Source organism: Martes martes (genome assembly GCF_963455335.1).
Source record: "Martes martes genome assembly, chromosome: 1".
NCBI lineage: Eukaryota > Metazoa > Chordata > Mammalia > Carnivora > Mustelidae > Martes > Martes martes.
Genome location: NC_137888.1, coordinates 199,676,015 through 199,701,961, shown reverse-complemented (window position 1 = coordinate 199,701,961; position 25,947 = coordinate 199,676,015). Strand labels below are relative to the sequence as shown.

The following is a 25,947-nucleotide window of genomic DNA, read 5'->3' as shown; positions in this document are numbered from 1 at the left end:
GATGCAGAAAAAACACTTGACAAAACCCAACACCCTTTCATGATAAATCAAGTAGTTGACAAATTAGGAACAGGAGGCACTTTCCTTCATCTGACAAACGGCATCTACCAAATACCCTCTACTGACGCCACACTTAACAGCCACAGACTGAATCCTTCCCCTCTACTGAAAGTAACAAAGAAGGATGTCTGCTCTCACCACTTCCAGTTAATCGTTGTATGGAAGGTTCTAGCCAGGACAATTAGGCAAGAAAAAGAAATAAAAGGGATCAAGATTGGAAATGAGGAACTAAAGCTACAACTGTAAATGACACATCTTACATGTGAAACTCCTAAGAAATATACTAAACAACTACAAGAACTAATGAATTCAGCAAAGTTGGAAGACACAAGATCAATATATGAAAATCAACTGTATATCTATACCCTCCCAATGAACAACCTACAAATGAAATTAAGAAAACAGTTCCATTTACAGCATGAAAAAGAATAAAATATTAGGAGTAAATTTTACAAATGGGAGCATAAAAATTTATACTCTGAAAACTACAAAAATATTGTTGAAAGAAATAAGATATAAATAAATGGAAAAACATTCTATGTCTACGGATTGAAAGACTTAATATTGTAAAGATGGCAAAACTCCTCAATCTGATCTACAGATTCAACAAAGTTCCTATCAGAATCCCAGCTGACTTCTTTAGAGAAACTGAGAAGAAGATTCTAAAATTCATATGGAATCACAAAAGACCCAGCCAGAATAGCTAAAACAATCATTAAATAAATAAACAAAAAACAACCCACAAAGCAGGAACACTCATATTTCCTAACTGCAAAACTTACCACAAAGCTACAGTAATCATGACAGTATAGTACTGGCATTAGAACAGACATACAGATCCAATGGAAAATAATTAAGAGTTGATTAAAAAAAAATCAAACTATGTATCTATGGTCAACAGATTTCAGCAAGGATGCCAAGACCATGAAATGGGGAAAGAATAGTCTTCAAAAAAATGCACCTGGGACAACTGGATATCAACATGCAAAATAATGAATTTGAATCTCTCTATCTCTTAACCATATACAAAAATCAACTTACAATGGATCAAAGACCTCAATACAAGAGCTAAAATTACAAAATTTTTAGAAGAAAACTTAAGGATAGGACTCAGATGGGTGGCTCAGACGGTTAAGCATCTGCCTTCGACTCAAGTCATGATCCTGGGGTCCTGAGATCAAGTCCTGCATCAGGCTCCTTCCTCAGGGGCAGCCTGCTTCTCCCTCCGCCTGCCACTCGCCCTGCTTCTTCTCTCTTTCTCTAACAAATAAATAAAATCTTAAAAAAAAAAAAAAGAAGAAGAAGAAGAAGAAGAAAGAGAGAAAGGAAAAAAAAACATGAGGATAAATGTTCATGACCTCAGATTTGGCAGTGGAGTCTAAGCATGACACCAAAGCATGAGCAACCAAAGAAAAACGAGATAAATTGGACTTCCTCAAAATCAGAAACTTTTATGCATTAAAGGACACTACCAAGAAAATTAGAAGACAATCCACAAAATGGGAGAAAATATTTGTAAATCATAAATCTGATAAGGGTCCAGTATATAAAAACTCTTACAGGACAACAAAAAAGACCAATTAAAATTGGGACAAAGGATCTGAATACACAGTTCTCTAAGGAAGATATACAAATAGCCAATAAACATATGAAAAAATGAAAAGATAATCAACCTTATTAGCCAACAGGAAAATGCAAATGAAAATCATAACAAGATACTACTTCAACTAGGTTAGGTGTAATTTTTCTAAAGGGAAAACAAGGATTTTCAAGGATGTGGAGGAATTACAAACCTAAACCACTACTAGTGGAACTATAAAATGGTAGAGTTGCTTTGGAAAATACTTGGGCAATTCCTCAAATGATTAAACACTGAGTTATCAAATGATCAGCAATACCCATCTAGGTATAAACCCAAGGGGAAAAAACCTGTACATGAAGGTTTAAAACAGCATTACTGACAACAGTAAAAAACAACAACAAACAAACAAACCCCCCCCCACCACTCAAACAACCTATACATTTATCAACTGATGAACAGATGTAGTATATCCATACAGAGAATATTATGAGTTCCTCTGAAAGAATGAAATACTGATCTGTGCCACAAAACGCATGACCCTTGAAAACTTGCTGAATGAAAAAGCCTGTCACAAAAGACCACATATGATTTCATTTACATAAAATGTTCAGAATAGGTAAATTGAGAGAGACAGAAAGTAGATTAGTGCTTAGGGCTGGGGTGGATAAGGGGATAGGGAGTGGTATCTAAAGACTACAGGGTTTGTTTCTGAGGTAATAAAAATTGATTCTGGTGATTGCTGTATATATACATGAATATACTAAAAATCCACTGAATTGTACATTTCATTTTTTAAAAACATTTTATTTATTTGAGAGAGAGAGAGAGCGCATGAGTGAGGGGGAAGGAGCGGAGGAGAGGGAGAAGTAGATTCCTGCTGAGCAGAGAGACTGACTGGGGGCTCCATCCCAGAACCCCAAGATCATGATCTTGAGCTGAAGGCGGATGCTTAACCGGTTGGTGAAGCCATCCAGGTGCCCCTGAATTGTACATTTTAGTGTGAACTGTATGGTGTGTGAATTATATCTCAATAAAGCTGTTTTTAAAAATTACCATATATCGAGAATAGCCAATAACTGGAAAATTATAGAATATCAAGTACTAGATTTTTTGGAACCAGCTATGAACACCTGGTAAGTTAGATGGTAAAAAAGAAGTCACATATGAGTGCAAACCAGAAAACTGAGTTCTCAACCTGGCATGCAGGCACTGATGTTACTCCTCTGAGGTCCTACTGCAATCCAGTTCTGCCACCATTTCCAGCTCGAAGCAACTACATATTATGCTTTTTGTCTCTACAGATTAATTTGGCTTTATAGAAATTAGGTTTGAGTCCTAGTTCTCCCTTCTGTCAAATGAGGATAATATACACTTGCAGAGCTAGGTAAGAAACACAGAAAATATGTGTAAAAAGGCTCTAGCCCCTGTGCCTGACACACATTCAACAAATGGTGCTACTATTACAGTAATAATTCCTTTTGGAAGAATTAAGGTTCCTTTTTTTTTTTTAAAGACTTTATTTATTTATTTGACAGAGAGCACACAAGAAGGGAAGGGGGAGCAGGAGAAGCAGGCTCCCCACTGAGCAGGGAGCCTGTGTGGGGCTCGATCCCAGGACCCTGGGATCATGACCTGAGCTGAAGGCAGTCACTTTACCAACTGAGCCACCCAGGCATCCCTGGAAGAACTAAGGTTCTAAAGTACTACTGACCATTAAATCTTCAAAGAATATGAATTTCAGTTAACCTACTCAAAACAGTCTTCAAAAGGGAGGGACCTGGACAAGCATGTGCCTCAGAAAAAGGGGTCGAGAGGAGAAAGGGTCAACTAAATGTTCAGGGTAAAGGGTTATACTCTGGTTGTGCTTTGCAAGCTATATATAGACTAAAAAGTTTTATCTGAGTGGTGGCTACAAATTTTTCATGATTACATCATCACTCACATTGAGCAGTCACAGGCAAGCCTGCACTTACCAGTCTGGGTAGGATTCACCAACTGTTCTGGTTCAAAGCAAAAGTTTGTATTTTCTGGCCAGCTCTGGATGTTCTGATATCCCTGGTAGGCCATTTTCTCTTCAAGAAATGGAGTTGGGGAACCTTCGAATAGAAACACGAAACCAAAGTTACATGGTATTAATGTCTTCTTCTCCACTAGAATTGAGTTTCTACTAGTATGACAGTTAGCACAATATGACAAAATCATACCCACCTAGTGCCTTTCAAGACTTTATTTTTTTTCAAATTTTAAGACAGAAAAACATAATCAAAACACTGGAAGCATAGCCTGTTACAAGGTTAAAAACACTGCAGGATATCTTCTGGTTACAGTATGTGAAAAGGTTAGTGATCTTTACCCACAAAGAACAAGTATAAAATTTTATAAAACTGTCAACAGCAATCATTTCAAGTCACCAAAATTTTTAAAAACGTCAGAGCTAAATAAACAGGGAGCTATACTATGTTCATGAACAGAAAACTCAATATCGTTAAGATGGCAATTCTCAAACTGACAAGAGATTCAAGGCAATTACAATTCAAAGTCCCAGGAGAAGGGGCGCCTGGGTGGCTCAGTGGGTTAAGCCTCTGCCTTCAGCTCGGGGTTATGATCTCAGGGTCCTGGATGGAGCCTCGGTCCTGAATCGAGCCTCGCATCAGGCTCTCTGCTCACCGGGGAGCCTGCTTCCCATACCCCCCCCCACACCCCTCCCACCGCCTGCCTCTCTGCCTCGTGATCTCTGTCAAACAAATAAACAAAATCTTAAGAAAAAGAAAAAAGTCCCAGGAGAATTTTCTGAAGGTGTCAACAAGCTCATTCCATAATTTATGTGGAAATGAAGAAAACAAAAACAAAAACCCCCAAACCAAAGAACAGCCAAAACAATTTTGGAGAAAAGCACATTGGAGGACTTAAATTACTTGATTTCAAAAGTTATTACACATGTATAATAACCAAGTCAGTGTGGTATGGACAACACATTAGATAAGTGGAGCAGAACAGAGTTCAGAAAGAAAATTACGTAAGTTGTGGACAACTGGTTTTTAACAGAGGTGCCAAGGTAATTCAATGGGGGAAAGGATCATTTTTTCAACCAATGATAGAGAAACAACTGGTCACTTACCTTTCACCGTATGTTAAAATCTAACTCCAAATAGATTAAGAACCTAAAACTAAAAACTAAAACTAAAAGAACTTGTAGAAGAAAACAGGAGAAAAAAATCTCTGTGACCCTGGACTAGACAAAGACTTCTTAGAAATGCCATCAAAGGCAGTATCCATGTAAGAAAAAAACTGATGAACTGATGAAATTTAAAACTTAAAAAAAAAATTTTTAACTTTTGCTTTTCAAAGATACCATTAAGAAAATGAAGAGAAGCCCAAGACTGGGAGAAAATATTTGCCAATGACAAATCTAATAAAGGACCTATATGCAGAAGAGATCAAAATCTCTTACAACATAATTATACTTATGATCGACATTAGGTAAGTTTCGCAAGAACAAGTTCATTTATCACATTAAAAACAATATTTATAGCTAACTTAAATTATTGGTACATACTGCGTGTTCAAAACTGTGTTTAAACATTTAATATGGGGGAAACAGCTACTTCAGTTTTTTTGTTTATTTTTGTTTATACTTGCAATGAACAACGTGTAAGGTTTTAATCTTATTTCCCTTACATCTTACTTGTTCTGATCATACTTATTAAAATGTTATTCTTTGTTGAATCTAATAATAATAAATTAAGACTTGGAAAGAAATCTCTAACAACACAATTGTAAGACAAGCAACTCAATTTTAAATGGGCAAAAGATTTCAATAGACCTTTTCATCAAAGAAAATACACAAATGGGTAATATGCACATGAAAAGAAGCTCATCTTCATTAGTGGAAATGCAAATTGAAATCACTGTGAGATGCCACTGCACTACAGAACCACTAAATCAAAAAGACTGACAATACCAGGAATTTGTGAGGATGCAGAGAAAAAGGAAATTTCTTTCATTCCTAGAGGGAATGTTAAATGGCACTACTTTAGAAATGAATTTGATGGTTTCCTTTTCTTTTTTTATGAACAGCTTAATTGAGATATAAATTTATCCTTTAAAGTATGTGCAGAATCCCGTGAGTTTCAGTACATTCGCTGAGTTACACAATCACCACCATCTAACTTCAAAGTATTTTTATTACTCCAAAAATCCTATACCCATTCCCTTTTCCCACCACCCCCTAACAATTACTAACCAACTTTCTGTTTCTGTGGATTTGCCTATTCTAGATGTATCATATAAATGTCATGAGACAATATGTGGCCTTTTATGACTGGCTTATTTCACTTATTACAGTATTTCCAAGGTTCATCCATGTTGTGGCATTTGTCAGAATTTCATACCTGTGCGTGGCCAAATAACATACCATTGCATGGATATACCATAGTTTATATGTTCATCTACTGATGTCTGATTGTTTCCATTTTTGGCTATTTACATAATGCTGCTATGAACATTAAATGTATGTTTTTGTGTGGGCATATGTTTCTAATTCTACTGGGTATATGCCTAACCAAATTTCTAGGTCATATAGCGACTCTTATATCTAACGTTTTGAGGAACTGCCAAACCATTTTTGCAAAGAGCTTACCCCATTTTAAAATCCCAACCAAGAATGTATGAGTTTCAATTTCTGCACATCGTCACCAAACTTGCTGATCTTTTTTATCTTAGCTACACCAGATGTGGGTGTGAAATGTATCCCACTGTGATTCTGATTTGCATTTCCCTAATAACTAGTGATGTTCTGCATATTTTCATTGCTTATCAGTCATTTGCCTTTTTTTTTTTTTTTTTTTTAAAGAAATGTCTATTCAAGAGGCACCTCGCCGCCTGGGTGGCTCAGTGGGTTAAGCCTCTGCCTTTGGCTCAGGTCATGATCTCAGGGTCCTGGGATCGAGCCCTGCATCAGGCCCTCTGCTCAGAGGGGAGCCTGCTTCCCCCTCTCTCTCTGCCTGCCTCTCTGCTCACTTGTGATCTCTCTCTCTCTGTGTCAAATAAATAAATAAAGTCTTTAAAAAAAAGGTGGGGGTGCCTCGCTGGTGTAGTTGGTTAAGTATCCAATTCTTGGTATGGCTTGGGTCGTGATCTCAGGGTTGTGAGATAGAGCCCTGCAGAGTCTGCTTGGGATTCTCTCCCTCTCCCTCTGCCTCTCCTGTTCATGTGTGCTCTCTCTCTCTCTCTCAAATAAACAAACAAATCTTAGGGGAAAAAAAAAGAAATGTCTATCCAAAGCATTTTGCATATTTTTTAATTGCGCTATTTGGGTTTTTTTTTTAGTTATTGAGATGTAAGATTCACTTTCTTTTTTTTGATTCAAGCATAGTTAACATACAATTTTATTAGTTTCAGGAGTACAATACGATGACTCAACAGTTCCATACATTACTCAGTGCTCATTACAGGAAGTGTACTCATTTCACCCAACCCCCCAGCTCACCTTTCCTCTGGCAAGCAGCAGTTTGTTCTCCATATTTAAGGAGTTGTTTCTTTTTATCTTTGTTCGTTTGTTTCCTAGATTCTACATATGAGTAAAATCATATCGTATTTGTCTTTCTCTGACTGATTTATTGCAGTTAGCATTATGCCCTCTAGATCCATCCAAGAGTCATTTTCTTGATGATATCCTTGGAACACAAAACATTTTTAATATTGATAAAGTCCAATTTTTTTGAAGATTTTATTTTTCAGGCATCTCTATACCCAATGTAGGGCTCAAACTTACAACTCCAAGATCAAGAGTCATATGCTCCTCTCACTGAGCCAGCCAGGCACTCGGTTAAAGTCCACTTCACCTGCTTTTCTTCTGCTGCTTGTGCTTTGGAGTCCTGAGAAACCACTCACTAATCCAAGTTCATAACAATCTATGCCCACATCTTCTTCTAGGAGATTTATCATTTTACCTCTTATATTTAGGTCTGTAATCCATTTTATTTTTTTATGTGGTATTAGGTAGGGGTCCCAACTTTATTCTTTTACATACAGATAATCCAGTTTTCGCAGCTGCATTTGTTGAAAAGACTATAGTAGTTCCCCCTTACTGGTGGAGGATATGTTCCAAGATCCTCCCTCCAGTGGACACCTGAAACTACAGATACTACTGAACCCTAGATATATTATATACTATGTTTTTTCCTATTCATACACATCTATGATAGAATTTAATTTCTAAATTAGGCACAGCAAGAGATTACAACAATAACTAGTAGTGAAACAGAACAATTAGAATATACTGTAAACAGAAGTTATGTGAATGTGGTCTACCAAACTATCTTACTGTATTACAGTCACCCCTCTTGTGATGTTGTGAGATGATAAGATGTCTGGATGAGATGCAGCGAGGTGAACGACATACGCACTGTGACACGGTGTTAGGCTACTACTGACCTGGTACATCAGAAAGAGGACTATCTGCTTCCATACCACAGTTAATCACAAATAACTGAAACCATGGAAAGCAAAACTGCAATGAGGGGATACTACTGTATTCTTCCCCCACTGATTTACCTTGGCACTCTTGCTGAAAGATGTAAGAATTTATTTCTAGACCGTGACAGCTTCTTACAATGTTAAACATGTCTGACCCAGCAATTTGAATCCTAGGTATCTACCCAAGAGAAATGAAAACACGTATCTATATAAAAACTAATGTATAATGTTCACAGCTGCATTATTCATAACAGCTAAAAATTAGAAACCCAAATGTTCATCAACTGGTGAATGGATCAACAAAATATGGTGCAAAAAATATAGTGGAATATTAAGCAGCTATAAATGGGAATGAACTACTGAGAAACACTACAATATGGGTGAGCCTTAAAAAGCATTATATGGGGGCGCCTGGGTGGCTCAGTGGGTTAAAGCCTCTGCTTTCAGCTCAGGTCATGATCTCAGGGTCCTGGGATCGAGCCCTACATCGGGCTCTCTGCTCAGCAGGGAGCCTGCTTCCCCCCTCTCGGTCTGCCTACCTCTCTGACTACTTGTGATCTCTCTCCCTCTGTCAAATAAATAAATAAAATCTTTAAAAAAAAAAAGCATTATATGTGAGAAAAGCAAGGTAGAAAAGATTATATATTGTATAATTCTATGTACATCAATTTTCTAGAAAAGACAAAACTATAAAGACAGGAAGCAGAATAGTGCCTGCCTAGGCTGAAAGTAGGAATGGGAATTGAGCATCATTGGGCCCAAGGGAACTCCAAGGGTGATAAAGATATTCTAAAAATGGATTAGGGTGACTTTAGTACACACTTCCTTGTTAGGGGTATGAACTTCTGTTGTGAAGGGCATAAAAGTAAATGAGAAAGAAGTTCTGAAAGGCCACAGTACAAAAATTTAAAGTTTCCCTACTGTCTTCCTTTTGGAAAACACAAGACCCAAGGAAGATGTGGCTGGGAAAAGCAGAAGGCTCTGCCACAGGGTACTTGCAAACAGTTCTACCACTAATATATCCACTGCTAACCTCAAAGCAAAGTGGGTGTGGAAGTAACAGGACTCCCCTAGTTAGTAGCCCACATCCGGCTGCTTCTACGTGCAAATGCTACCCCCCTTCAAAGTTGCCCTTATTTTCATGTCTCATAGAATCATTTAAATCTGATTTCACCTACCTGAAGTGGTTTGGGGGAAAAGGAGAGAAGAATAAAACAAAAATCACTTATCCTTGATTTGCATTTTCCAAAATGCTCCTTCAGGAACATCTCCTGAGAGAATCTTGGATACCCGAAGGTTTTTTTTTAATAAACATTTTCACTTAAACATTGTAAATCTGTGGATTTATCTTCCATGCCTACAAGAATGGAAGTTGGATAATATATTCTAATTTTAATTAAGATATTTAATTTCCATTCTGTAACTAAAACTCTTCTTATGGGGCGCCTGGGTGGCTCAGTGGGTTAAGCCTCTGCCTTCAGCTCAGGTCATGATCTCAGGGTCCTGGGATCGAGCCCCGCATAGGGCTCTCTGCTCAGCAGGGAGCCTGCTTCCCCCTCCCTCTCTGCCTACTTGTGATCTCTCTCTGTCAAATAAATAAATAAAATCTTTAAAAAAAAAATAAAAATAAGGGGCACCTGGGTGGCTCAGTGGGTTAGGCCTCTGCCTTTGGCTTGGGTCGTGATCTCGGGGTCCTGGGATCTAGCTCTGCATCAGGCTTTCTGCTCGGTAGGGAGCCTGCTTCCCCCCCTCTCTCTGCTTGTCTCTCTGCTTACTTGTAATCTCTGTTTGTCAAATAAATAAATAAAATCTTTGGAAAAAATAAAACTCTTCTTACATAAGTAAAACACCAGATCCCTAAGAAACTCATCTGCTGGAAGGACAGTTAACATCACAAATGGCAAACCCTCCCAGGTTCTGTGTGTTGACCAGAGCCTCCAGGGAGAGTGGCTTCTCTCTGGAGGTTACTATGGACATTGATCTGCAACACAACTAAGAAACTTCTGCTATAAGTTTTAAGAAAAAGAAACATCAGTTCTTCAAAAGAAGATAGACTTTTTCCAAACTTTAAGCAACCTTTGTCACCACTGTCTTTTTAAGATGGAAACTGATCATCATAATCGTCTTTCATCAGTGACAGCTTACAATGGATGATACAAAAAGTCCACACAAAGCTGGTCCCTAGGTCAACTCTTACTAAATGACGGAAGTACAAAAGTAAACCCCTCTTGTTATGGTACAACCTGGGGCAGGAGAGAAGAGAAAAACTTAGCAATACAATTCAGGTATGGCGGCAACCCACCAGCAGGGATGTCAACACCCTGTAATGGGGTCCTGTAAATTCATGTCCAAGCACCTCCAAAGGTTTGAATGATCACCTCCGTCTCCTCAAAGCACCTCCTCCTCCTTTTGGTCTCTCCCCCAGTATGCTTTCTCCTTTCTGTCCCTCCTTTAGCTTTGAGAGAGCCAACTTTATTTTTTTAACTTTTAAATTTTTTTTTAATTTTTGAGAGAGAGCACGCACACATGCAGGGGGTGGGTGGGGAAAAGGGAGAAGGAGAATCTTTTTTTTTTTTAAGACTTATTTTAGGGGCACCTGGGTGGCTCAGTCAGTTAAGCATCCGCTCAGTATAGGTCATGATCCCAGAGTCCTGGGATTGAGCCCCACGTCGGGCTCCCTGCTCAGCTTAAGAACCTGCTTCTTCCTCTCCCTCTGTTCCTCCTGCCTGCTTGCTCTCTCTCTTTCTCAAATAAATAAATGAAATCTTTTCAAAAAATTTATTTTAGAGCTCATATGCAGAGGGGAGGAGCAGAGGGAGAGCGAGAGAAGTCTTAAGCAGACTCTGTATGGAGTGCAGAGCCCTATGCGGGGCTTGATCTCATGACCCTGGGATCAAAACCCCAGCTGAAACCAAGAGTCTGACACTTAACCAAATGTGCCACCCAGGTGCCCTGCAGAGAAAGAAACTTATGCAGGCTCCCTGCCCATAGTGGAGCCCCACGCAGGGCTCAATCTCATGATGGTAAGGTCATGACCTGAGCCAAAATTAAGAGTTGGGACATTTAACCAACTGAGCCAGCCAGGCACCCCAAGAGAGCCAACTTTATTTATTTTTTTTTAAAGATTTTATTTATTTATTTTACAGAGAGAGACACAATGAGACAGGGAACATAAGCGGGGGCGGGGAGGGGGTGGGATAGGGAGGAGCAGGCTTCCCTCTCAGCAGGGAGCCCGATGTGGGATTTGATCCCAGGACCCCGGGATCACAACCCAAGCTGATGGTAGGCACTTAATGACTAAGCCACCCAGGAGCCCCGAGAGCCAACTTTAAACAGCATTTCAACACATGGAAGTTCTGCAAAACTGAGTGCAGTCAAATTGGGTTATCCATGTGGTTTAATTTTCTCTAATACCTAGTATGTATTTGTACCTATTTCAGCAGACATATAGAGCCCATTTTATACAAACCACATATTTGTTTTTACACCCTGCTGGAGAACTGGGGAAAATATTCAGCAGAGCCTAATATGAGTTGAAGCCGTGGTTAAGAATGGGGAAAAAAGGAGCACACCAATCTGAGTGGGAAAAGCTTAGGGAGGACAGCAGGTCTTCACAGAGGACCGCTAGAGACTAGCTAGGATGTCAAAGACCAAAAAAAGCAGATTTTATCTAAGATAAATAATACAATATATTATGTATATAAACATATATAAATTTATTTATTTATAATTATATATATTTCTATTTCTAAAATATAAATATATTATAAATATAATATAAATTATATTTATAAGTTATATATTATGATTAAATAAATATAATAAATATAAAATAAATATAAATAAAAGTAAATTTTAATAAACAACAAGATTTATCTATCTGCCTGCATCCCTTCCAAAGGGGAACTGCCCTATTCCCTTCCAGGCAGTCCGAGTGCAGAGGTCAATCATGGTGTTTTTGCTTTTCTGACCAAAGGAGTATACCTGGGATTCAACCAGGCCAAAAGTCCTTTGGAGAAGTCTGATATACAAACATTCTGACATTTTGGATCTTAAGCCATAATGATACACCCAGGCTGCTGGTGGCCCTCTTTCCCATCTTGAAAGAGTCTGCCTGAGAACAAAGCCAAAGAAAGGGCAGGGGAGAACAGAGGGGAGACAAGAAAAAGTAGCAGAGAGGGAGAAAGGCAGAGGGTGAGTGAGTGAGTGAGTTAAGCAGAGGAAGAAAGAAACAAGGAGAGGAGAGAAAAGCAAGAGACTTATGAGCCAAGTATGATTCTAAAAGCCTTATATGTTAAAGGGGGGGGGCAGCCAACAAATATATAAATGTAGAGTCCCTAGGTTTTAAAGAGTTCTAACCTTGTCTCTGCCACTTAACTCTGGGTGTGACCTCAAGACTTTTAGAGCCACAGACCACTAACCTCGAGTTCAAAAAAAAAAAAAAAAAAAGTTGTGAGGTGTGATACACAATTTTTTAAATACATTTTAAATACATTTTAATTCTAAAATAAATTCTGAGACCTCTGACTTACCCAATCATCTCTATATCTCTCAAAAAAAACCTAGTAAAATATAACTTACGTATAAGTACTCAGATGCTATTGAATAAATGGAAGTACTGGGATACTTGTTAGGCCAGAAAGATTATTATAAATTATTTTTTTTAAAGATTTTATTTATTTATTTGACAGACAGAGATCACAAGTAGGCAGAGAGAGAGGAGGAAGCAGGCTCCCCACTGAGCAGAGAGCCCGATGCGGGGCCCGATCCCAGGACCCTGGAATCATGACCTGAGCTGAAGGCAGAGGCTTTAACCCACTGAGCCACCCAGGTGACCCTATTATAAATTATTATATAAATCAAAAAACACACCAAGTGTCCTCGGGAAGGTTCACAAGTGGCATACGAAGGAGGGAAGGGGAAAAGGTGGAAAACATTTGGATAAACACTTCTTAAAATTAATAAAAATATAAATAATAAATTTTTATGGATTGACTTATCTTACTTCCCAAGTCATAAAACACAAATGTAACAACACATTCTGGATTATTAAAGAGAAATTAACCAGAGAATGGTAGGAGAAAACAGTTTTCTGATGTTCTGAGGTTGATGCTGAGAATCGATCTGTAACTGACTCAACAGTACTATAGCAGCAGTCTCAAAACCTGGTCCTTGGCTACATTCCGGAATCACTTTTCTTCCCCCCTTATTATTAAATATTTTAATCAATCTATAGCAGTGATTAAACCACAGAAAGGGAAGGACAGAGAGAGGGAGACAGAACAAACAAGTAAGCAAGCAAACAAGGGCTGGGCACCAACCTGGCACCAACCAGGAATATTTGAATTCCTGCCCACTCTGACCGAAAGCTTAAATGTATGTCTCTCGGGGCGCCTGGGTGGCTCAGTGGGTTAAAGCCTCTGCCTTCGGCTCAGGTCATGATCTCAGGGTCCTTGGATGGAGCCCCACATCGGGCTCAGCAGGGAGCCTGTTTCCTCCTCCCCCTCTGCCTGCCTCTCTGCCTACTTGTGATCTGTCTCTCTCTCAAATAAATAATAATAAATAATAAAATCTTTTAAAAATCTTTAAAAAAATAAAATCTTAAAAAAAACCCCAAAAACAAATGTATGTCTCTCTTGGTTTAAGGAATGACCTCTAAGGATACTTGTTCAGTTCTAGAATTAGAGTAATAAAAAAAAAATGTTATCAATAATTTAATATTCCACAGAAAAGTACTAGAACTTCAATCTTTTTTTTTTTTTTTAAAGATTTTATATATTTATTTGACAGGCAGAGATCACAAGTAGGCAGAGAGGCAGGCAGAGAGAGAGAGAGGAAGCAGGCTCGCTGCTGAGCAGAGAGCCTGATGCAGGGCTCCCAGGACCCTGGGATCATGACCTGAGCCGAAGGCAGAGGCTTTAACCCACTGAGCCACCCAGGTGCCCCTAGAACTTCCATCTTTGAATTGCTTTCTGTTTAGAGGAGGTGTACCTACCACCTACTACTGCATAGCTAATAAAGGCAACTTGTTTAGGGCTCCAATATGACAGATGTTTCTCACAGAATAATTAATGCAAATGTTGGATACGAATCTAATACTCTTCTTTATCCACTGAAACGAACCCATAGCAGGATTATTCCCCACTCCTCTGGGCAGGCCAGTCTCCTCATTGCAACTGCTGAAGTCCACGCTTCTGCTACCCCAGTGCCTTTGCTCACGAGATCAACCTCTCCCCGCTGTTGGCCCCACATCCCACAGCCGTGACTCAAGTCTCAGGCTTTACACAGCCTCTCTCATGACTTTTAGTGCCCGTCCTTCTCCTCTTAGCCCTTTCAACATTCATTGTTTGTTACTAGAAAACCATTTAGTCACTGAACACTAATTTCCTTATTAGTCTGGCAAAATGTTTTTTATTTTTTAAATACTTAAATCTTTTTTTTTAAGGTTTTATCTATTTACTTCTCAGAAAGAGAGGTGGAGCACAAGCAGAGGGAGTGGCAGACAGAAGGAGAAGCAGGCTCCCTGCTGAGCAAGGAGCTCAATGTGGGACTCCATTGGAGGACTCCAGGATCATGACCTGAGCTGAAGGCAGACACTTAACCAACTGAGCCACCCAGGCGTCCCATAAATACTTAAATCTTTAAGTATTCTATGTTCATCATTTTAAACAAATACATTATTTAATATGTATTAATCTTGTTTCTCCAGTTCATTATGTTTCTTTAAAAAGTAAAGACTGTGCTACTACTTTATTTCTTCAAAAATCCTAGCTCACTGCATGGCACAGAATGGCATTCAATACATAAGCTGCCATTGAAATTACCACAAGGTCATTTTTTTTTTTTGGACTGGATTATTTAAGTTAATAAATTCACACCATACATAAGATTGGAAAGTGATTTACATTTAGTATGAAAAAGCATAAGAAACATCAGGTGATTTTAAATAGCCTATCATGTTTAAAATAAATTTTAAAAGGCTAGTGAGTCTGCTTACCCTTTGGTGAAAAAAAAAAAGACTCGACTTTTTAAAAATTATTAAGGTATACTCAGGAAGCAAGCTGAAGGTTGCTGGAGGGGGGAGAGGGTGGGAGGGATAGGGTGGCTGGGTTATCGACAACGGGGAGGGTATGTGCTATGGTGAGTGCTATGAATTGTTTAAGACAGATGATTCACAGACTTGTACCCCTGAAGCAAATAATACATCATACGTTAATAAAAAAGAAGAAGAAGAAGAAGAAGAGGGAAACCAAAAAGGAAGGCATCTTTAACCATATAGAGAATAGCCCCCTAATTAACTGTGTAAATTTCATGCTATCAAATAAAAAACAACAAATCCTTTATTGGAACCTGATCATTTAAACTAACGTCACCTATTAAAAAACTAACTGTAAGAAACAAGCCAAGAAAATTCCCAAATAAAAGCAAAAAGAACAAGAAAAAAAATCATTGAGGTAAAGTTGATATGCAATGTTTATCAGTTTCAGGTAACATACTGATCTGACAATTACATCCACTACTCTCTGCTCACCACAGTTAAGTATAGTTACCATCTGGGGTACCTGGGTGGCTCAGTGGGTTAAAGCCTCTGCCTTTGGCTCAGGTCACAATCCCAGAGTCCTGGGATCGAGCCCCTCATCAGGCTCTCCGCTCAGCAGGAAGCCTGCTTCCCCCCACCCCCACCCCCACCTGCCTCTCTGCCTACCCGTGATCTCTGTCTGTCAAATAAATGAATAAAATCTTAAAAAAAAAAAGTATAGTTACCATCTATCACCATACAATGTTATTCTAATTACTATTTTTTTTGAAGATTCATTTATTTGAGAGAGTGAGCACAAACCGGAGGGCAGAGGGAGAAGGAGACAGCATGTCAAGCGGACTCGGAGCTGAGCATGAAGCCCAACTTGAGGCTCAGTCTCAGGACCCTGCTGAGATCATGACCTGAGCCAAATCCAAGAGTCAGAAGGGTAACCAACTGCGCCACCCAGGCACCCCCGTTATTATAATTATTACTGACTATATTCCCTATGCTCTACTTTTCATCTCTGTGACTTATTTATAACTGGAAGACTGAACCCCTTAATCCCATTCACCTGTTTTGCCCATCCCCCCTCCCAGCTCCCCTCTGACAACTAGTCTGTTCTCTGCATTTTAGAGTCTGCTTGTTCCTTTGTTTTGCTTTTTAGATTCTACATGTAAGTGGAATCATATGGTAATTTCTCTTTCTCTGTCTGATTTATTTCATTTAGCATAATACCCTCTAGGTCCACCAATGTTGTCACAAATGGCAAGATTTCGTTCTTTTTATGGTTGAGTAAAACTCTTACATACACATGCGCACGGCCCACGTCTTCTTTACCCATTCATCTATCAATGGACACTTGGGTTACTTACGTATCTTGGCTATTGTAAATGATGCTACTGTGCTAATAAATTCACACCATACATAAGATTGGAAAGTGATTTACATTTAGTATGAAAAAGTGTAAGATTTTGTTTAGGGCTGACCCCCACAGGGATGCATGTATCTTTTCAAATTAGTGTTTTTGTTTTCTTTAGATAAATACTCAGTAGTGGAATAACTGGATTGTATGTTATTTCTACTTTTTAATCTTCTGAGGAAACTTCATACTATGTTCCACAGTGGTCGTACGAGGAAGGGTTCCTTTTTTCCCCCACATCCTAGCCAGCATTTGTTATTTCTTGTCTTTTCTGTAGAGGCCACTTTTAGGCAACAGGCCTGAGCAAAGGAAACTTGAGTAAGGCAAAAAGGGACACAAGGACCACGGAGCAGAATGCAAACAGACTCATGAAGGAACCCACCTTAAAACAGCCATAGGCCCTAACGGACCAATTACAACCAGGCACAAGATTCCCAAGATTCCTAAAAAATGGAAAATCCTATCCTCCTCCCTACTCCCTCACTCCACCCTCACCACTGCCTCAAGACAGACAGTCTCTCCTTTGCTGACAGGCCCCCTGGCTCCCTTGGGGTGTGGTCAATAAACTTCTATCTCTTTTGGTCTGCATTGGATGAACTCTTTCACCACCCAGGCTGCCGGCCCCCACCCAACTGGTATGCCCCACATTTGGTGCCCTTCCCATACGATCGGAGCATCCCACATTTCTGATACTAGTCATTCTAACTGGGGTGAAGTGATACTTCATTGTGGTAGAGAAACAAAAACAAGAACAAAAAACCTACCTTTTTTTTTTTTAAAGATTTAGTTTTAAGTAATTTCTACACCCAACATGGGGCCTAAACCTACAACCCTGAGATCAAGAGCTGCATGCTCTCCTGACTGGGCCAGCCAGGTGCCCCCAAATCCAGTTTTTAATCAGAGAAGTGAATGCATTTTCCTTATACATTCTGGGGAAGAAACCTGCATCTCTGGTTTAGATGCAGAAGGTACTGGTTATCTTCCCTCCACAGTAGTGCTGCAGCATCGCCCAGAGCAGCTCTCTCAGGAGCAATGCTGAGAAGAGCCAGCCCAGCCAACAGTATTATTAATGAACAAATCTGACAGAGGCTCACTCCCACATCTTCATTCAATGCTACTGACCTAGATTTCCTCCTTAAAACTCCACAGCAAAAGCAGGCAAACTCCCTTGCAGGAACAACAGCCTTCAGAACAATTTTTTTTTTTTCCAGCATAACTACAATCTACTCAGAGAATCTATTTCAGTTAAAAAAAAAAAAAGAAAGAAATGAAATTCTAAACAAGAAGCAATTTACATAATGCAATGGCAACAACCCTAGATACCTCGGTTCTCCTAAAAGATTTTAGAATGGGAAAAAATAGGGGCCAGTTTCTACTGTGAAATTGGAGCACTTAACAGTGAAGGCAACTGGTTAAATATTAAAAGTACCAACTAATCAAGCAGTACTATCTGTATATCTATATATCAAAGCCAGAACAACTCTATCAAATAAGACCCATTCCAACTGTGAAGACAGACCAACAGATTTTAATATAACAGAATATAAAACGTTTACTGATAAGGCTTTAAATTCTACATTGTGAAAACCAAGAAACTACCACTTGTCAAGTTTTAATGTCAAATCAAAGAATATCCAGTTACCTGAAAAGGAGCTGTCAAAATACTCCTCTTCTTAACTACATATATGGGAGACAGATTTTCTTCATCTTCAACTCCAACATGTTGTGACAGACTGAATGCAGAGGCAGATCTGAGTATCCAGCCACCTTCTATTCAACCCGATAGTCAAGACATTTAGAAAAATGTAATACACAGTCCTTCCTACCAACCTTTTTTTGAAACTGTACTTATTAAAAAGTTGATGATTATATTTTAAACTAATAAATATTTTTTAAAAATCAGCTTTAATATCCAATTTGATAAATACTGGGAGATGTAACCCATATAAGCAAAAGCTCTTTGGGGTCCTTAATAATTTTGTAACCAGCTTTACTGAGGTACAACTGACAAACCATGAGCTGCACATATTTAAAGTGTATAGTCTGATAAATTTCGAGGTATGCATGCCATCACAAGAGAGTGAACACATCCACCACCCTGAAAAGTTTCCTAATATTTATGCATTAGGTCGTCTTGATATCAATAGGTTTGAGGACTGATGACTTCAGAGTACTTAGAGACAGTCTCCCTCTAGAGAATATTACTATTTTTAAAAAAAGATTTTATTTACTTATTTGAGAAAAAGAGAGAGCACGCGCATGCATGCAAGAGTTGGGGAGGGGCAGAGTGAGGACAAGCAGACTCCACACTGAACGTGGAGCCCCACATAGGGCTTGATCCAAGGACCCCAGGACCATGACCTGAGCTGAAACCAAGAGACAGATGCTTAACTGACTGAGCCACCCAGGCATCCTGAGAATATTGCTATTTATTTGGAGAGAAAACTAAAAGGATAAAGAAGGAGAAACAAGAACACTGGGCAGAAAGACTCAGCTTTGGTGAGACCTTAGTTGTTAGCTCATTTAATGCCCATGAACCTCAATATCTCACCTATATCATGAAAGGATTATACCAGTATCTGGTCTTTTAGCTTCCTTCCAGTTCTAAAATTATATTAGTCCACATCTCTACATACATACTGTAGACTCATGAGTAAGGATCGCCCTTCTAGCTCCTTTCCCAACACCCCCACCACCAATCACCAAGAAATCCAACACAAATTCAGGCTTTAACTTAACATTAAAACTTGACAAGTGGCGGTTCCTTTCCTTTCTCCTTTCCTTTGCTTATCTTTTCTTTCTCCCTCTCCCCCTCTTCCTTCCCTCTTTCACTCTCCCTTCTTTCCTTTCTTTTTCCCTTCCTTTTCTTTCTTTCCCTTCCTCCATCCTTTCCTCCTTCCCTCCCTTCGTCTCTTCCTTCCTTCCTTCCTCCTTTCCTCTCTTTCTTCCTTCCTTTTCTTTCTTTAAGATTATTTATTTGTCAGAGAAAGAGACAGACCACAAGTAGGGGGAGCAGCAGGCAAAGGGACAAGCAGGCTCCCCGCCGAGCACGGGACCCCATGTGGGACTCAATCCCAGGACCCTGAGATCATGACCTAAGCTGAAGGCAGAGCCTTAACCATCTGAGCCACCAGGTGTCCCAACAAGTGGCAGTTTCTTAAAGGTTTTCACAATGTAGAATCTGAAACCTTATCAGTGAACATTTTGTATGCTGTTATATTAAAATCTGTTGATCTCTCTTACATTTAGAATGGATCTTATTTGACAGAACTGTTCTGGCTTTGATATATATACAGATATTACTGCTTGATTAGTTGGTACTTTTAAGTTTATGCTTCTGTGATACAAACTTAGTCATCTGAGAAATGAGGAAACACATAATACAATATCTCACTAAGGGCTAAACTGTATGATGAAGGTGTTTAAATTACATGAAAAGCTAAGTAAGAAAATTAATGCTGGCAAGAGGGTTTCACAGAAAAGACAGGGGGCAATCTCTGAATACGGTATTTTCAATTACCATCAACAATGTAAATAACACATTTGAGACTAAGATTATTATTACAAAGATAAAACTGCAAATAGCATGTATATACCCATATATATGTCTCAGAATGATAAAGCAACTGTGGCAAAACATTAATTGTTGGTGAATCAGGAAAAACATAGACAAAAGTTCTTTGTTTTATTTGTTCTCTTCTCTCAACATTTTTCTATCTTTGAAATTCAAAATAAAATCCCAGTTTTTTAATTTGAAGGAGCACATGCGCCCCAATGTTTATAGCAGCAATGTCTGCAATAGCCAAAATATGGAAATAACCCAGATGTTCATCGACAAATGAATGCATAAAGAAAATGTGATATATACAGACAGTGGAATATGACTCAGCCATCAAAAAGAATGAAATCTTGCCAGTTGCAATGACATGGATGGAACTAGAGGGTATTATTATGTTAAGTGACAGAAGTTAGTCAGAGAAAGACAAATACCATACGACTTCACTCATACCTGGAAATTAAGAAACAAAACAGATAAACGTAGCGGAAGGGAAGGAAAACCAAAATAAGATAAAAACAGAGAGGGAGGCGAACCGTAAAAGATTCTTAACTATAGGAAACAAACTGAGGACTGCTGGAAGGGGGAGAGTTTAGGAGGATGGGTTAACGGGGTGACAGGCATTAAGGAGGGCACCTGGTGAAATGAGCACTGGGTGTGATATGCAACTGATGAATCACCAAATTCTACCCTGAAACTAATATACTATGTGCTAACTAAACAGAATTTAAATTTAAAAATTTTAAAATTTTTCAGTATTTCTATTTTCTCCAAATAGAAAGTGATGAAAAATCTAACTCCTCATATTTTCAGCCAACTCCAATTTTTATAATAAAATAGATTTAAATATTCATATCCAACTATATGAGGATGTCTTTTTCTGTACTAAATAGGCAAACAACAACAATAAAACCCACAAACCTTCCTGATCTGAAAATTAAACAATCTTTGACATCCTAAGATGGCTGACAGACTTTTTTTTTTTAAGAGTTCACAGTTCTAATAATATTTGAAAACACTGAAGTATTGAAGGTCTTGAGTGGGAAGGAGATGATGTGTTAATGTGTTTCTTTTCGGTTCACTGTAAAACAAACCAGCACACTTGTCTTAGAAATGTCCTAAGGGACCACACAATATGCTTGTTTTGCTTCAACCATAAATCCTGCAGGATGCTTCCCGGAGGGGGCAGAAGTGAAGGACTCCGCTGTGAGGCCAGAGCACATCCTAGGGGAGGAGTGATTTAGCTATAAATGCTACACTGTTTTCAGTTGTTCCTTTTACCTCCTGTCACACTCAGTTTACTATCATACTGAATGTACATTGTTCCTATAAAAACATGTGTCTCTACACTTGATTTCTCATTCTTCAAAGAGTTTATTACACATATACTTTCCTCTCTAGCATCCTCCATCCCACCACATAAGCTCTTACTTATGGAAAATAATATTCTTCAACTGCCCTTTCCTCTACTGTAAACTTACCTACATGAGTCCATCATTACCTCTTTCCTTCCTATTAATGGGAAGTATAATCCTCTACCTTTCTTTCTTTAATTTGGAAAAAAAAATTCTAAACCAGAGAGAGAATATGAGAAGTACAGGCCACTCTCTTTTCCAAGGATACCACTTATGCAATATGTCCTTTCCCATCTCCCTTATCATCAAGTCCTCCAACCACCATGACTTGCTTATCCCTTCCCTCTTTATTTCTTCTCCTCTGGTTTTAAGCACAATTAAATCTCTAGCTCCATGCCCAGCACAGAGCCCAATGTGGGATTTGAACTCATGACCCACGATCAAGACCTGAGTTGAGATCGAGTTGGAGGCTTAACTGACTGAGCCACCCAGGAGGCCCTAAATCTCTAGCATCTTTAAATGACAAACAAAACCCAAATTGTATTAAAGAAAAAAAAATCTCCCATAGATGAATCTATGCATTAAAAGAAATTTACATTCTAATTTCAAAAAACCAGTTATTACAGGGCGCCTGGGTGGCTCAGTTAATTTAGTGTCTGCCAACCTTGGCTCAGATCATGACCCCAGGGTCCTGGGAATCAAGCCCCTCATCAGGCTCTCCGCTCTGTATCAAATCTTCTTCTCCTCCTCCCTCTGTGATCTGTCTCATTCTTTCTCTCTCTCTCTCAAATAAATAAAATCTTAAAAAAAAAAAAAACCAACAACCAGTTATTAAAAAACAAATGAGACAAGTGGGGGATATAGTGGTGAATGGACATCTGATATCAGCAACTGGTGTGTGTGTGAATGGTACTACAATTATGTTTTTAAAAGGAATCAATTTTGGGTGGCTCAGCTAGTTAAGTGTCTGCCTTTGGCTCGGGTCATGATCTCCTGGGATCACGCCCTGTGTCAGGCTCTCTGCTCAGCATGGAGTCTGCTTCTCCCTCTCCCTCTGCCTCTCCCCCTGCTTGTGCTCTCTCTGTCTCTCTTTCCCTCTCTTAAGCAAATACAATCTTAAAAGAAAAAAAAAAAGGAATCATTATTTAGAGAGAAAGACTGATTTAAAGATAGAATGATACGGTGTCAGAGATTTGCTTCAAAAAATGTCTAGGGTTGGTGGAGGGAATGAGTACAGAACAGATGAAATAAGACTGCTGAGGGAAAAATCCAATGAAAAGGCTCTCTTCTTCTTCCTCTTCCCCACCCCCCAGATTTATTTATTTATTTGACAGAGAGAGAACAAGCAGGAGGAATAGCAGTCAGAGGGAAGAGGGAGAAGCAGGCTCCCTCCTGAGCAAGGAGACTGATTACAGAGCTCTATCCCAGGACCCTGGGATCATGACCTAGGCCGAAGGCAGGCACTTAAGAGACTGAGCCACCCAGGCGCCCCTCTAGTTTCTCTCTTAACATGAAACTTGTTTCTATTATTCTCTGGTTGAAAACTCTTCAATGTTTCCTTGTAGCCTAGAGATCTGTCTTACACAAGATTCTGCACAAGCCAGTCTCAAATAATGTTTCAATATCATTAATCGTCCAGTCCACCTCACGCAGCCCACCTCCCAGCTAACCATACTAGTCCTTCCTCACATCCTTCTACCATTTTATGTAAGCTACTCCACTCATCTAGAACACTTTCCTTAGCTCCCCCCCACCCCAGTCTGCCTGCCCAGGGCTTACTCATCCATTCTTTCAGGGTCACGGTCTAGGAAGTAACCCCATGTACCACCCCTCTTATAAACTCAAGGACCTCTCCCATGGCAACCTGTGTGTACACTTAAGCACCAATACAAACTTGGTCCACGGTTAGCCACAGGAGGATAAGAACTGTGTCTCCCCACTCAGTATTCCCAGCACCATATACTATGCTTTGACGGCAAGACCGTGCACAAAAATGGTTTTGTTGAATGAACAAATGACAGCAATTTGCAGGGGGAAAAAATTTATCTGGAGATAAAAATACTGGTACTCTGCTGGGTTTTTTCTTAAAGATACAACCTACAAATTAATATTCTACTTTTTGCACCACTTTGTTCCACTTTATTATATTTTTGCTGAATGTTAAAACATTATAATCAGTGGATAATTTTCTTTTTCTAAATGTTCAGGCCACTAAACAACAGAAATAACATTAAACTAAATTGGCTCATTCAAAGACTTAAATCTGCCTGGTCAGAGTAGGCCAAGACACTTGAGAGTAAAAGGAGCAAATAGTAATAATTAGGTCACAGCCAACAGGCATAATTAACCATGACTGTCATATACCTAGGACATGATATATAGCAACCCTAATTAAAGGAATATAAAAACGAGGCTCTTCAGACAGAACAAGAATTAAAATATTTGCTTAAAATGTCAATAACTGGGGTGCCTGGGTGGCTCAGTGGGTTGAAGCCTCTGCTTTCGGCTTGGGTCATGATCCCAGGGTCCTGGGATCGAGCCCCACATCGGGCTCTCTGCTCGGCAGGGGGCCTGCTTCCCTCCTCTCTCTCTCTCTCTCTCTACTTGTGAGCTCTCTCTGTCATAAATAAATAAAATCTTTAAAAAAAATGTCAATAACTCACAATGAATTCCATCTCTATTTTACATTCTCTTAAACCAGTTATATTTCTGTATTTAAATTATGGCAGATGTTAAAAAGATTTTGGTTTAAAGGAAAAAAAAAAGATTTACAAGTATCCGTATTCAAAATTCGACTGTGAGAGACATCACATGTGAACATTAAACTGCATTCATATCCACACCCATATTTAAATGACTTCTACTCATTTGGCCAATTTCTTCCAGACGACTATGGATAACTGACATTCCAGTTCTAAACTGAAGATGAAAAACCACTTTCCCAAGTAGGGCAAATTATTCATGGGTACTTACTCTTCTCATTACAGAATATTATTTGGAACACTGAAACACGAATCAAAGAGGAAGTCAATGTCCAAACATATTCTCTTCCTGTTTCTCGTTCCCTCAGATACTGAAGGATTTTTTCACTCTGATGAACTTTGTCAGGAGAAAAGGTCTGTGGGAGGGTCTGGTCTCCCATTGCTTTCACACCCCTTCCTTCTCCTGGCACACAGCTGGACATGTGGTGAGATCCTTCACCCTGAGGCAGCACAGAAAGGCATTCACTCAGGCAGAAGTTTAGGTTTCAAACCCTGGTCCTCTCACTCAAAATACAACCACAGGCAACTTTCCTTCCTACACTGCCTCACATCCTATTACCAAACAACAAGGGATACCAGATGAGATGATCTTCCAGGATCCTCCCAGAACTGACAAATCTCTTAATTCCTTGGTTTACTAACGGTTAATTAAAGGGTATCACTGCAAGCACCTATTGCCATAGCCTTCTCTTTACTCCACAAATGCAATAAAAACACAAGTGTTGTTCTTTGCAGTCACTGGGCATAACCATGGCCCACTATTTAGAAAAGTGTGTTAACAGTGCACGTGAACACACACCAAGTCTTCAGAAGAGGGGTCCACTGGTGCCCTAAAAGGTGATCAATTTTCTTTAAACCAAATGAAGTAAGGTATCCTTTTAACTCAATCATTCAGAATTTCGTGTTTATCCATTTCAGTTGGCTGACCAAGTCAAACTGCAGGTATTTTTTTTTTTTTTTAACTAAGATGAATGATTCAAATATAACAAAGATACCGATAATTTTACGCTCTCTTGAGCTGGACTTTCTCATTCCTTAAAATAAAAAGTTAAATACCTATACTATGTGCCAAATTCCAGTTATTTTCTCTCTTCTTGATCCTGTGGTGCTCAAGTGGTATGTGAGACACTCGATGGTGCTCACCCCCACACGTTTCAGTGGCACCCCACACATGGCTTTATGTGAGTTCCACTGTCACCCCAGGTAGCTTCCTAGTACATCCAGCCAGGGCAGCTTTCTAGAGAGTTCTGTTGGTTGCCCAGAAAGTGGCATTCCTCCTTGCCAGCCTCAGCCTGTGGCATCTCAGGACCTTCTCCACACTCCAGTGGAGTACAGACAGCTGTACCTTCTTCAAAGAGGTCCGAATCTCAAGCTTGGGTAGGCTCTCTTCCAAACTCATCCCTTTCTTACATACTCTCTGTCAGGCACAAGACGTAGTTTAACTATTACCCTGTATCTGCTATTTCTATATTCTTCAGAGCTCTTTCTGCCCCTTAAATTTCTTACTAGTTACTAATTCTTTATTTTAACTTTCCCTTTTCCAAACTACTATGTTTCTGTTTCTTGACTGGACCCTGACACCGAACTGGTACCAAGAGTCAGGCAATCCCAGAACATACACTTCCAAACATGGAATACGGTAGCTGGTTTAGTCAGGCCTTTGAGTTTTACGTGCAGCGCTAGTAAGAACCTTGTCGATGGGGAACAGTATGGA

At 39.3% G+C, this 25,947-nt stretch overlaps 1 protein-coding gene across 1 annotated transcript in view; it reads right to left on the bottom strand.

Annotated features, from left to right (window-relative positions):
- The window catches only part of MAP4 (microtubule associated protein 4), a 190,539-nt gene that overhangs the window by 60,431 nt on the left and 104,161 nt on the right, over positions 1–25,947 (bottom strand). Inside the window, exon 4 of the mRNA XM_080829190.1 lies at positions 3,616–3,738. Coding sequence (XP_080685316.1) covers positions 3,616–3,738 — 123 coding nt within the window. The remainder of the gene's footprint in view (positions 1–3,615; positions 3,739–25,947) is intronic.